Source organism: Tachysurus vachellii, chromosome 8, assembly GCF_030014155.1.
Source record: "Tachysurus vachellii isolate PV-2020 chromosome 8, HZAU_Pvac_v1, whole genome shotgun sequence".
In the NCBI taxonomy this organism is placed as follows: domain Eukaryota; kingdom Metazoa; phylum Chordata; class Actinopteri; order Siluriformes; family Bagridae; genus Tachysurus; species Tachysurus vachellii.
The window spans coordinates 4,457,261-4,471,945 of record NC_083467.1 but is presented as its reverse complement, the minus strand read 5'-3'; the positions used below and the strand labels follow the sequence as shown (position 1 = coordinate 4,471,945).

At 40.9% G+C, this 14,685-nt stretch overlaps 1 protein-coding gene across 2 annotated transcripts in view; it reads right to left on the bottom strand.

Annotated features, from left to right (window-relative positions):
* Window positions 1-14,685, bottom strand: part of tmeff2a (transmembrane protein with EGF-like and two follistatin-like domains 2a) — a 98,695-nt gene that overhangs the window by 13,174 nt on the left and 70,836 nt on the right. The window contains exon 5 of one of the 2 annotated variants that reach the window (XM_060875782.1): window positions 4,776-4,875. In XM_060875782.1, the coding sequence (XP_060731765.1) occupies window positions 4,776-4,875 (100 nt within the window). The remainder of the gene's footprint in view (window positions 1-4,775; window positions 4,876-14,685) is intronic. The other variant, XM_060875783.1, reaches the window with a different exon arrangement.

Here is a 14,685-nt window from a genome sequence, read left to right as displayed (position 1 = left end):
ATGATTTTCAGCTCATCACGGTTTTACAGAGTGTGAATACTTGCGTGTGTGTTTCCATGTGTGTGTTACAGTCAGCTCAGACCAGTCTGTTCATTCAGCGTATTCTCATGAACCCACAGAAATGCTTCTCATGCAATGATTTTAGAGTTTTTTTTTTTTGCACCATTCTTCATAACCTTTAGAAGCTGTTGTGTGTGAACAGCCAGGTCACGGTTAAAGTCAGAGAGATCAGCCTTTTTCATTCTGATGATTGATGTGAACGTTACCTGAAGCCCTTGACCTGAATCTGCATGAATTTATGCATTGCGCTGCTGCTGTATGACCGGCTGATGCGATAACTGCGTGAAAGTGCAGGATGCAGGTGTGGGAGTGTGTATGTAGGATTTTACACCATTTCCCACCATTTTTGTATTGAAGGCATACTCAAAAATTAAAGTTGATCTACAGCATAAACGGTTTCAGTTCCCCCCATACACACACACACACACACACACACACACACACACACACACACACACACACACACACACACACACACATGGTTAGGAGACTTTTGCTCTCCTGAGTGACCGTCTGTGGTGGTCATAAAGGATAATGTGTCTGGAGTATTAATATTTAATGTTGCCTCTCACTTTCTTGAAACACTAGTGCTACTGTGCTACTGCGACTGCACTGCGTCAACAACTCTCTCTCTCACCACACACACACACACACACACACACAGTGGCAAGAATTTAGTTGTTTGAGTGAGACGTGAGCCACAAAATCTGTCAATGACACGTTTTTCTGCAGGGCTTAAATTTCCTCGGTAATTCAGGGTATTTGTGTAGAAGCTTTATCTGTGTTTATTTGTGTGTGTGTGTGTGTGTAAGAGAGAGTGTGTATATGTGACTGTGTGTTTATCTGGTTGAGTGAGGGGATATGTCTTATTGATTTGTAAGAGCCATGTGGTTTCCCTGTTATCTAAACTTCGCCAGCAGGCTTCCTGTTGGTCCACCTGTCCTTTTACAGCCACTTTCTCTCTCTCTCTCTCTCTCTCTCTCTCTCTCTCTCTCTCTCTCTCTCTCTATTTCTCTCTCCCTCTTCCCCCCCTCCCCCCTCCCCCCCATCTCTATCTGACCAGTGCCATCTTTGTAAACAAAGTCTGGTTTGTCTTACAAAGCGCTCATTGTGAGGCTCGAGCTGTGTGTGAACAGACATATAAAAACATTATTATTGCAGCTTAAAGCATTGATTTCATTTTAGATCCCCTGTTCCATTGTTTCCTGCTGCAATTGTCACAGCGCACTTAGAGTAGGAGAGATAGATAGAGAAAGAGAGAGAGAGAGAAATACAAGAAAGAGGATGAGAAAAAATGGGGCACAGGTATTGCCACATAAACATAATTAAAGGGTTGAGCCAGGTAGACAGAAATGGGGAAGAGAGAGAGAGAGAGAGAGAGAGATAGAGAGAGAGAGAGAGAGAGAGAGAGAGAGAGAGAGAGAGAGAGAGAGAGAGAGAGAGAGAGAGAAATACAGGTAAGGTTTAGGAAAACCGGGCAGATAGATGAAGGACAGAAATCGAGATATTAATAAAGAGAAAGTGAGAAAGGATGAGGAGAATTCTATAGTGACAGATTGGAGAGATAGATAGATAGATAGAGAGAGAGAGGGAGAGAGAGGGAGAGTGAGAGAGATTCACAACAAGACACAACAAGACAAACAGTCACAGTGAGGGAAAGAGAGGTGAGTGAGTCATCCTCAGTTCGAGTGCGATGGGGGACCATCCCTATGGATCTGGCATAAACGACTGGAATCGGATGATCACTCAGTGACTGAAAGAAAGAGGGAGGAAGAGAGGGAGGGAGGGACTGTCTCATTCTGTTGAGGCATAATAGCTCTCGCGCTGCTTCTTGGCGATTTAATTCTATAACAGTTTAAATCTTAGCCAAGGCCAACATGTAATTCCCCTTGGAGCTTTGAGCGGAGAGGCTGCTGAGGGGAAGGCATGTCTGAAACCAGCCCATTTCCATTACCAATAAAATGCTCTTCTCCCTTGCTGCTGGTTCGAGTAACAGCTCTACAGAGCCAACCGGCTTATCAGAGAATACTCAGAAGTTTCCCTAATGGCCTAATAAAGAAGGAGGTGTGCTCCAAATCCATATCCCTGCCTTTCAGTAGGAAAAACAACTTCAGTGGCTGAAGGCATTGATAATGCTCAGAATTCATCAGCTGGAATTTTCTATTAAAAATCTTTACTATCTTGAAACTACTCACTAGTCAATAGGATCTCAAAGTATCACTGGGTTAAAAATGTATTTACTTTTTTATAATGCATTACTCTTTTTTTTATACAAACACGCTTGAAATGCCTTCAAATATCATGATGTTTTTGTCTTTTTCTGCAGGCTTTTAGATAAAGTTACTGTTGAAAGACACACACACACACACACACACACACACAGCAGCGCTCTAAAGACAGCAGGATTACTGTGTTAAGTTGTTCCCTCGATTGATGTCAATCCATTTCATCTTGCGATACAAATTATTTGGCAGATCTGTTTACAAGACCGGAAGTCTGAATATAAATCAGCTGGTTTAACAATCAAAATAAGTAGTTGTAAAAAAAAAAATCCCACTGACAAGTTTTGTTAGCAAAGCCGACTGTCTGATGACCTCTAGAGGGCTTGATTGTGCTGATTGCCTGCGGCCTTGAGAGACAAGGTTTGGCTGTGAAACCTGCTGAATATCAATGAGCTCTTGATGATGTAGCGCAAATTTGGATGCATTTATAGAGATGAAATCATGTCATTATTTTCCTCATTCCTGCATCTCCTGGAATACCTTTGCTAATCAATCATCCCGTTTTTTATTTCTAAGCAGCAGCATTTGGAGTCCAATGTGACAACTCCACAAAAAGGAGCTACCGAGGAACCCCTAAAATGATCGTATGCTAGACATAAACTGCCCAGTACACATTCAGAATTAATGTGTCTTATCAAAAGAGTCAGTTCATAGGGATTTGAATCTAGGCATTTGGTTATGTTGTTTGGACTTCATGTTATTGACCTGAACTGTGTGGATACGAATGCGTCTTAGGGGCTTTTTACACCTGGTCGCTTCATGCGTTTTCGTAAAAAGACCAGGTCTAAATGCCCTCCGAAACATTTTTTGAGATGGATATAAATCTATATCTGTATATATTCTATATATATTCTATATAAATATATTTGCATTTTGGGCGGGAGTAGAAAGATCGGATTGATATCCGATTCGCCAAGACACATTTATGTGGCCTAATGTAAATGGAACAGTTTTAACAAATCAGATAGCTATCGGATCAGAGAAAACACATGAAGTGACCAGATGTATAAAGACCATTAGTTTTATCCAAAAATGAAATATACTGTATTGTATAGATGTTATCTTCGATATTCATGCTCAAATACGTCAACAGAAACTGTACGGATTTCATAGATTGGAGACTATTTGTGGTAGAACATCCTTTTTATTAATCTCGAACTGCACGAACACAAACAAGTCTTTGAGTGAATAACTGAATAGGTCAGGGTTAGCGTGGCCAGCTGGTATTGTGGACTGAACTCGGATCTCCCATGGGAAGGCTTGAGTACGATCTTGTGACAAAATTGGACCCAAATGCAGCCAACAGGGGTTTATTAAACAACAGAAAACACAGGACACAAAAAACAAGATTAAGTAACTCAAAAACTCAAAACACAGAACACAAGCGTTACAAGAAATGTTAACAGACTACATTTTTAACCTTATAGTTAAGAGTTATCTTGCGGAATCTTTTTATCGCTTGATGATGCACCTTTGCTCGGAACTGCAGTTATTTTTGTCCTCTGGTTTCATCACTGGCTACTTAAGTGCAGCGAATTTATTTGTCAGCCAGCTGCAGATGGCATGCCCTGCTGTGTCATATCAAATCGGAGGGTTAATGGCAGACTGTTCGTGCAGTTTGTCCTGAGTACTCGGAAAAGATGTTGGTGCCCTTGGAGTCCAACCAATTAGATGCATCCACTACTTGGCTTGGTACCTGAGTTGCCTGATTAAACCTGTCTGCTTGGGGGAAGTATCAGTATCTGTATTTCCTGTTTGCCTGTGAGGTCTGCTGGGGAATACATGCTATGTTAAATCTGCATTTCCAGCCAAACCACACTGAGATATATTCTTAACACAAGACTCTAAATTATAATCATGACCTACAGTGATTTACTTCATGCATTAACAATATTCTTTCGAACTTTCTAACTACCTTAGGCTTATACACATCTAGAACCGTGAAGTGTAACTATTGCCATATTTAATTTGAATTTGATTTGGTATATAACTTGCAACCATTGCTATTAAAGCAAATACAAAGGTACTTTTCTTCATATTAATCTTCATACCTTTATTCTTCACTACCGAAAAACGGATGTAAACAATACAGGCATGTTTTATAGTGTAATAACTTTCATTTGATTCCCAGCCATAGAACTAACCCAGCCACAAAAGGGTTAATTCTTAGCGCTGGTCCCAATCCTGGATAAAATGGGAGGGCTGCATCAAACTCTGGTACTTAGCAATGCCTTTGAAAGCCAACTGTATCATGAACCCTACAGAGGAAACCAGAGCAAGTCACCGATGTTTCCAAACATATAGTCCACTCACCTACTCCACTATTGCTCTAAAAACAACATTATTGGACCTGCAAAAAGCCCTGGTGAATCACATCTTTAAAAAATCTACAGCATAAAAGTTTTTGAAGGTTTTCAGCTTTATTTGACTCACCATACGTCCTCTGCGTCCACATCACACTCAGCACCGAACTGGCAGATATCGCAGGTGGACGTCTCCTTCTGTCCATTCTCAGCCGAGCCCTCGTTCCCTGCTGAGGCAGACACACACAGAGGACAATTTTTAATAATCAAAGAAAGTACACATTATGCACTGGGTAATAATTATCCAGAATGGCAGACAGTGATGGGAGGTCTTTCGCAATGAGGTGAAAAAGGACAGAGGGGATGAGGCAAGGCACAATTCCAATTCCCTCTTTGTCTCTCTCGCTGATCTCAAGCCCGACCCAAATCCCCCACTGATCCTTTTCTAGCCTCTGTGCTCATTTCATCCTGATGAGTTCTGACTTGTCGCTCAGACGGAGACTTCCCGAGAGTGGCTGAAGCTTAAGGCTGCTCGCTATCACATATCGGCCCACATCGCTGGACGGGAGGAAAAGCAATCACACACGCCATGGAATTTAAATTGTGTTCTCTTCTTGAAGGCTCTATGCACCCCCTGCTGATCCTGAGCCTCTATTAGAGGTGATATTTCTATTTCAAAGACTTAAAGTAAAGGAAAGAGAACTAGAGAAAGAGGGAGATGTAACCTTTCGGATGATCGTGTCTGGGTTACTGTGCTCTTTTCTGTCACATGTTTGTAAATATGAAAAATGCTTTGTCTGTTTGGATGGTAAAGCGAGCTTGTATGGTCTGTGATTTTAAGAGTGTCTGATGGCCTGTATTTTGGTCTTAAACCTTGTTCACCATATTTACAGATGCTTATAGAAGCAGGTTTGCTAAATCTTTGCACTTCTCTAATGGCTTTTTTGTTAGGTATTTACGCATCTATGGCCTCCTGACATTGCGTCGAGACACCAGATTAAAAGTGAAAAGTTTTCCTTCCTTCAGTTTTGTCTTTCTAAAAGTTATTCTCTGACCCTCTGTTATTGTTTCAGCTCTTGTTGCGTCTCCAGGATTTGGCAGAGCAATCCGTTTTGGTAAGACCCCGATCATGATCAGGATTGTCTGTCACTGTTCTGGTTGTAAACTGAGAAGTTTGTGTCGTGATGTCTGTCTGCTGTTGAGATGCCAAACCAGGACAAATCTCCAGCAGGTCACAAGGTCAAAGCAGACATCTGCAAATTTCTGCAAATTTATAAACTGCAAATTTATAAACATATCATTTTGAGCATCTGTGGATAAACATCACCTGAGGCAGAACCTGATAAGATTGCGATAAGGTGCTGATTTAATATGAGATGTCCATGCATCCTGACCTGTAATCAGGTTTAGTATCTAGGGAAAGGGGCATAAACCTCCTCTAATAATATTTTCAAAGGCACAAAAACATTTTTTCTTCAAAACTGCATCCTTGGGTTTTTTTTTAATACAGGGAGCAGAAGGAGAGCCATCTAGAGCCATGAAAATGATACTGAAATAACCACAGGGCTGAAAATACCTCAGGTTGTCCTTTCTGGCCAAAAGGGCAAGTATCCATCACCACCAGGAAAAAAAAGAGAAAATAAAATAAAGAATGTTTCAAATAACGGCCAGTCAATCTCTTCTACCAAATCAAATAACCACAGAAGTGTCATTCCACTCTGCAGCCCAGTAAATCCGATATCGACGAGGTCCTTGCAGCTGGAATTGGAACTAAATTCTAAATGCTGTATTATTCTATTAGAAACGTGCCGGTAATTGATTTGCGACTCGATCCGATATTAGTATTATTTGAAATGACTTGATATTATTTGTTTGCGCAGCACCCTGCTGACACAAGTGCCATTTGCAGAAATGATAACTGCGGTTTCACCTCGTTTGAGATCGATAAGTCCGCGCACAACACGCACGCGCCTCGAGCTGCGAAGCTGAATGATCCATTTCAAAGTTAAAACTCAGCGCATCCAAGTCGGTGCCCTGTCTGACACGAGGACTGAACCGCCTTAGGCTTAGCATCTAATCTACACTTCAGCCTTCGAGCAGAGCTTATTAAAATAGGTGCGCTGCTTTTCCCCAAGGGCAGGGCAAATCCCATGGATTGGAGGAATGAGAGAAAAATAAGGGAACAGAGAAGCTGTAACAATTATCCCTATTTCCTTGCTGCTAGATGGCTACTCTCTTGGTATTGATCTCTGCTGACCAGAAGCGTGGTCGATCACCCGCCCCAGCCGCACACTGCTCCATTTAAAGAATAAAGAGTCGAGGGGTTTGCAAAGCTGCCAACGGACAATCTAGGCTATGCTAAGCTGCATTTAACATTTAGGTCAACACTTTGATGCTCATTAGAGATTAAAACATTTCCGTAGATAATTGCTTCCATGGTTTATATTTAGTAATGACCAATTTTTTTCTTTTACGTCTGTTACACTTAATGATTTATGATGCTTTTAACTCAACTGATATCATAGAATATGAGTAATCTCTACTTTTTTGCACTTTCCCGGAGAAATTAGAAATGTTTTGCTGGAACCCTGAATTTCAAAGGATTCATGACTTAAATCTGTAAATGGTACTGACTTCCTGTTATGGAAGAGAGCATTGTGTTGTTTATGTAGTGAAACAAAGGACAGAGAGAGACACAGAGAGTGAAAGATGATAGAGCTTCACAAAATCTGTCATACACGTGATGAATGAGTGTTACCTGGTTATCTGGCACAGAATGTGGCAGAGATTTAGGAAAAATAACCTTCATAACAGGACGGAAGGCATCTATTAAATAGGTTTGAATATCAAATACTGGCTAGTATTCACCAAAAAAAAAACAACAACAACCCTGTGCACTGCAGATAAGGTACGGCGTTTTTTTTAATTTCCTGAAAAGTAACCGTTTTGGAGATACGAGGATTCCGCCTGACAGCGATGATATATTGTTGTATTAATGTTTTTGTTATTTATTTATTTATTTATTTATTTAAATTGTCTCTTGCTTTTATGGTAGGTTACCATATTAAAATTCAAGCAAGAACACAACACAATTTCCATTCATAGTCCTATTTTGGTTTTTTTTTAATCTCTGGTTTTCCCTAAGGCAAAGCTGCAAGTGTGTTTAAAGTTGATGATCTAGACCACATCTCGCTAGTCAGGCTAAAACTACACACAGTCTATTTTAATAATCTGATTCTGGAACCTTGACTTATGTGCATGCATGTCATGTGTGCACAAAAAATTCATATTTCAACTTGAACATGCTTGAACATATTTCAAGGGATGCCACCAGCACCGGTACACTCCAATCTGGTTCTTGCAGATAATTCTCCATCACAGACGCATCATTAAACTTCCTTCTTGACCCTTTTGGATGTTCACAAGTGGCCCAGTCCCAATAGATTCAGTATTCTAGGAAACCACCTTTTTTGCCACTTTACCTCATCTCCTTTCCACACCTGACACACCACGACGATGTCGCCAATAATCCATTTGCACGTGTAATTACGGCAATCGGGTGACAAGAGAGCCACTGAGCGAGGGTGTCTCATTTCATGGAGTGCTCCCGAGGCCCATTTCTTCGTCTGTTGGTGGCTCTCGTGAAGTGCTCCAAAATGGGAGACAACCCGCCAAGAGCAGGCTGAATCACTCAGAGCCTTGAGAGGAGGTCGAAACTGGGATATCATCCTCCAGTGGATTAGAGGATGAGAACTAGGAGAGAAATTAAATCCTCATTTCAGTTCCAACATGGAGCAGATCTGATCAAATTTGAAACCGGTGCAAAGCATAATGCTGGGTATGAGAAGGAAGGTGGCGGAAACTGTCCCTGTGTACATGATCACAATTCTTTTGTTAGACACAACAAAGATACAGCTGATGTTTGTAGCTTTGTTGGTATACACTTAAACCACAAAACTTAAATATTTATTTGCATCATCTAATTGTTTTATAGTTGTGTCATTAGTAGTAACACACAGTTAGTGTGTTAATATAGTGGTTTGTCCAGACGTTAAAAATGTCAATAAGTTATTTTTCATAAAATTCTGTCTCATGTCCCTCGACAGAATGAATTCTCTTGGGATCAGCTCTGGATCCAGCAGTATAAATTATGCAGCTTTGACTGAGATAAATGGCAGATGAAATCATTAAAATTGTGCCAGTTAGGTTTAGAGCACACTGGAAAGACCTTTGTATAAGATAGACAAAGAAGAAAAAAGATGAGAGCTACATAGGGGTGTAAAGGAAGGGGAGAGAGCAGACGGTGATGCGCAAAGACATAAAGAGAAACTCAAGACGTCCGCAAGAGTGGACCCAAAAAAGTCAACATGAGAAGAATGCCTTGGGGACAGAGCGATGATCAGAGATGAAAGACTCTAAGGAAAAGTCAGAGAGGGAGAGAAACACCATCCCGAGTACCTAGCGGTCGATGGCTAGTCAATAAAGTGTCACTTTCTGCAGGCTAAGAATGGAGAACTGGGGTTTTATTGGAGGAATCGGAGTGCGGTCGAGGCTGTACTGAATGTACGCCATTAGCGGCTGCAGTGCTTGTCGTCTCGCCCTCTTGACGCCCTCTCTCCCTCTCTCTCCCTCTCTTTCTCTTTCTCTCTCACACACTTTCTCTCTCTCTTCCTGCTTTTCTCACATTAGCCTTCCTGTGCCCTAGAGGAGGAGGTGGAACATCACTGATTCCTGTTTTATACCAGGTTTTATGGACTTGAACACACACAGCTATCAAAAGGTCAATGAACAACGAGAGCAGGCGAAACAGAAGGAATAAAAGCGGAGAAGCTCCTGAGAGTTTATTTTTTTATTAGGTTTCAGAGTTCGAGTGTTTAGCCAACTGCAATTACTTTTCCAATCCCTGTAGAGGTCAGAAGCGGCTCTGCTTTAACGCAGGATATTGCAGGTGGTATCAGCTTGTGCTTCATCTCATTAACTGGTCTAAATTTGTCTCACTAAACTTTTGTAGAAAATATGTTGTAGGATATTGTAGAAGCCTATATAAGGATATAAGAAAAGCTAAAGCTGCTATACATCCTTTTGGTGCTGGGCCTTTAGTGACATGTGAACGGGTACGGCACTGACGGCTTAGAAACCAAGATTTATAACGTTATTAGTCTCTCCACCCGCCCAAAAGCATCAATCCCCCCTTTCAGCTAATGGACAGATCCTCTTTGGCTTTTCCAGCAGAAGTCCTGGAGTTGACCCTGAATAAGCGAGCCGTTCCAGCACTGTGTGTGCCAGTCTTTGCTACTGAGCTCTTCTAATCCTTCTGGCACTGCACTCTTCCTGCTGGCTGAGCTTTACGAAAGGTCCAAGTCAGCAGCACTGGGCTTGCAATTGAGAACACCAGATCTAGATGCTAAAGACAAATCCTCTCAGCTAAAGCCAGACACTGAAGGTCCTTAACAGCTAAGCTTGGATATATTAACCTCCTAATTTCCTCAAAAGGATGGATTTTCTTTTAAAAATACACCAAATCAATGAATTATTGAGACTCACAACTGAATTATTGAATAAAGGAAAGGAAAAGACTGTCAAGCACTAACATTTTAATTCTCATTCCTTTTAATATAGCTTTTTATGGAGCGCATGAAACATTTACATTTGTATTTTTTTATATTTCAATTTTATCCCAATTTTGGGGGATCATATCTGGACCTTCACTGAGATGAAGCCAACCCTCTGAGGAGCCTGAGGCATCTAGAGATGTACCAGCTTCAGTTGGACACTGCTTTATGAAATATTTTTAATATTCTAAGAGGAGATGCCAACTACATGTGTGTCGTTGAGGAATCAATACACAATTGCCAGACTGTATATTTATAATATACCCACACCCTCCAGTGTCACCAGTGTCACCCAGTGAGGATGAGGTTCCCTTTTGAGTCTGGTTCCTCACAAGGTTTCTTCTTCTTCCATCCAAGGGAGTTCTTCCTTGGAGTTCGCCTTAGTCACCTCAGACTTGTTCATTGGGGACAAATACAAACACATTTAAATATAAATCTTGAAGTTTTGTATTATATAAATCTTGTATAATATGATTTTTTTGTATGAAGTTTTTTATGCTCTGTAAAGTTGCTTTGAGACAACGTCCATGTCTACGCTATACAAATTGGATTGAATTGAATGTCAAGGGTTGTATTCTACATTGTACTTTCACAATATACGAACTATAATACAAACTTGAACATGGAAAGAAATAAATGTTTTCCAACAAACAGAGCAGATCGGCATGGTTTAGTGACAAATCCCGTGTTCATCCACGCAGGATGTGCGTCGGTCTCCTTGTCAATCATACATTGTTATAGTAGTATATGGCAGTAGTTATGGTGTTGTGGCTAGTGATGCTATTTAAAACCAAGCTCCCAGTCTGCCTTACAGGTTTCCACAGAGCATGTGACACGGAGCTTACTCTTGAAGTAAATCAAAACAGCTGCAAACGTCTTGTCTCTTTTTGAATAGAGGATATAGGAAACTTTGGCAGATAGTCAAAACACTACTGGAAGCTACAGCAAGAAGCTTCTCGATTCTTTCTGTGCTATTTTTCCCGATGCTTAACACACATGGCACAGCTCATGTGTCACCTGGATAAGAAACAGTTTCCAAATTCAGCGTCGCTACTTAACTTCGGCACGGTTGAGCTAGCAGCGGCACAGAGGGACAGCATGAGTGTAAAAGCGTTAAAAACATCTCTAATGTGAGTGATAATGGTGATATTTCTTCTTTTTTAAAAAACAAACAAACAAACAAGAAAAAGGCTTTGCCCAAGTGAGAAGCAAGCCTTTTGTAGTTCCACATAACTAAACCATAAACAAGATCCTTGTGTTCTCTCTCTACGGGATAATTACTGTAGAAACATGTACTAACACTGAAAAATAAATGGTGACTAAAGAACCTGCTGAAAGTTCTAAACAGATGTCCTTTTAAGCAGACTTCACAGACTGTTTATTAGAAAAGAATTCTCTGATATTATAAGATGTTTCAAAGATTGGGAACAAAATGAAACCGCGGCCTTTAACACCGTAGGCCCTTAGGAATCGTTCGACAAATAATGTGCCAAAACACTCAACAAACGACTAACTCAAATTTCAGCATGTGAATTTTTCCCACAACAAACCTGATACGACATGGCAAGCTATGCCTCACGTTTACCCTGGTGGTCTAATTCACTTCGTAAAGAAATAACAGCAAAATGTGTAATTGAACTCGACATGTCCAATGTCATGTCCAATCAAACAGAAAGTTTTGAAGCAAAACTTGGTAATTCATTCATTTTAATTGGGTGAAGCTCTAAACCTGCAGAAGTCAGCAGTAAAAAGAAACAAGGGCCAAGGTGCCTAAGGCGGTACCAAATAACTGGCCAGTTTGGATTGATGTCAGAATAACGAGTCCTGTCCTTCCTGACCAAACCGGTTGTTAGTTTCAGCACCGCAGCCTCGTCGGGCTGCGAGGAAGTGGCCTGTGAGTAAAACGAGGGTCATTTTGCTGTATAAACAGACATTCAGCAACCCAGTAGAGCTCCTCTTTGCTCCTGCATGCACTCTTTTCTCCCACTAACACACAAACCACCGACCCCGGGGGAGTTTGCAGACACATCCCAGGGTAAATGAGCCTTTCAGCAGTCAAAGCTCTGTATATAAACAAACAAGCGCCTCAGATGTTTACATTTCAAAACACTGCGCCTCCTACCTCCAGGGACTTCAGACTGCGCTCGCTACAGTAATTTGGAGGATTCAGCGTTGTGGGTACTCCAGATTTTTATACACATGTGGTTTGACACTTTACTGTGTGTGAGGCAAAGACACACAGGCACAAAAATATGTTGCACACAGCACTAAATTTGGCACCATAATCACACGGATATCTCCAGCATCATAACTGAGAAATTAAACACTCTAACGTTTACTAATCAGTCACAAAATGGCCTTGTAATATAGATTTAGTAATTGGATAATACAAAAGCAATCCGTGTGGTAAATGAAGAAATGAAAGCACAGGTTACATGATTTTTACCGCATTAGCAGGATGGAATTGAAGGCTAAACTGGATCAGTGTCTTACTGAAACTGGGCAGTTGAAGAGTGGAAAAAGACCAGATGATGTTCTGAAACCTTTTCTTCCTGCTCCTGGCTGATAAGACTGAAATCTGATTTAATCTTATGCTGTTGTAGCCAATCTGCTTCAAGGGATTTGTCTGCACTTTGAGATGCTTTTCTGCTCATCATGGTTGTAAAGAGTGGTTGTTGGAGACATACAAAATGTACTTGTCCTGTTAAAATAAACCAGTCTGGCTTTTCTCATCAATCATGACCTACATCATCAATAAGGCGTTTTTGTCTACAAGCCGTGTTTTGCTGCTCACTGGATTTTATTTTGGGTACCATTCTTTAAAAAGAGATTTCTCAGAAGATCAATATTTTCTGAACTGCTCACCCCAACAACCAACCACAGAGCCAACGACCCAACGACCATGCCACGGTTAAAGTCACTTGAGATGGTGATATAAAAATTACTGCATGAACTAGCAATGTTACAATGTTAGCATTGCATGTTCCTAATAAAGTAGCTAGTGAGTATATGAACATATATTATCAGAGAAACTCATTTCATTTTTTTTATTTTATCTTGAACACGTCCTGTGCAGCAGAGTGTACTCGATTGTCTACAGGGTGAACAGTGTAAAGTACAGCGTATGATGAAGAGAAATGTTTGATGTAAAGAACGACTCGATGGCTGTCATGTAAACGAGGCATCTGTGCCTCAGAGTTGAATTTTCCTTCAGGCAACTAGTAGAAATTTTGAACTGCTGTGGTTGTGAATCTTTTTCCTAGTAGATAAAGTGACTGTTTCCTTCACTAACTCCACAAGCACACTGAAACACACACAGTCCAGCCAATGTAGACCTTACTGGAGGTTTAGTTGATGGTTTAGGTGATCAATCCATCCATCCATCAATACACTGTTTATTCTTCTGGGTCACAGATCTATCCCATGAGACTCTGGGCACAAGGCAGGGTACACCCTGGACAAGATTTCAGTGTATCACAGGGCACACACTCATTCTCACACACCAATTCACACACTGCGGACAATTTAGACATGCGAATCAGCCTACAGCACATGTCCTTGGACTGGGGAAGGAAACTGACAGGAGAACCCAGAGGAAACCAACAAGGCATGGGCAGAACATGCAAATTCCATGCACACACACACACACACACACACACACACACACACACACAAAGAACCTTGCCTCATCTTAGAAAACGGTTGTCTGAATCACTCCAAGCATAGAGACACTTGCTGACACACACACACACACACACACACACACACACACACACACACACACACACACACACACACACACACACACACACACGGCTTAGGTGGGAATCAAACCCGACCCTGAAGGTGTGAGGCAAACCCTTACTTAAATTCTAAGAGTCTCTCATTTAAAATCTAAGGTGTAGATTTTTATTACTGATTGCTCTGAATATTATTTGATTTGATTATATTATTATCTTTTCATCAAGCATCATGAGTATCAAGCATCGACTAGCTCGTACAGTCAGAGATGTCTTGGACAGCTGTCTGCCAGACCACTAGAGGGCAATCGTGCACATTTTCAGTAAGTCTTTACTCTTTTTATTTCTATTGTCCAGCTGTGCACATGTTCCATTTTGAGTAATTAGTTTCTCAGTCAGTTACCAGTTTCAAGCCCCAGTGTGTTGTCTAGCTTCTGTTTGATTCCTGTGTGTTTGTTAGTCTAGCTCTTAAGTATCCTTTATTCTAGCGTTTGTTTTGTTCTCTTTGACCAAAGTTTTCAGTTTGTTCAGCACTGTAAATAAAAATGAATTGTGCACAAAAATCTCTGTAAATGGTCAAATTCCTTGAACAGGAATATGACAAGGCTTCTTTTTAGTTTTTCTTAGCAGAGTTCAAACTTTTGCCTGAAACGACTCACCTTACTGTGTATCATGACCTTGCTGATTT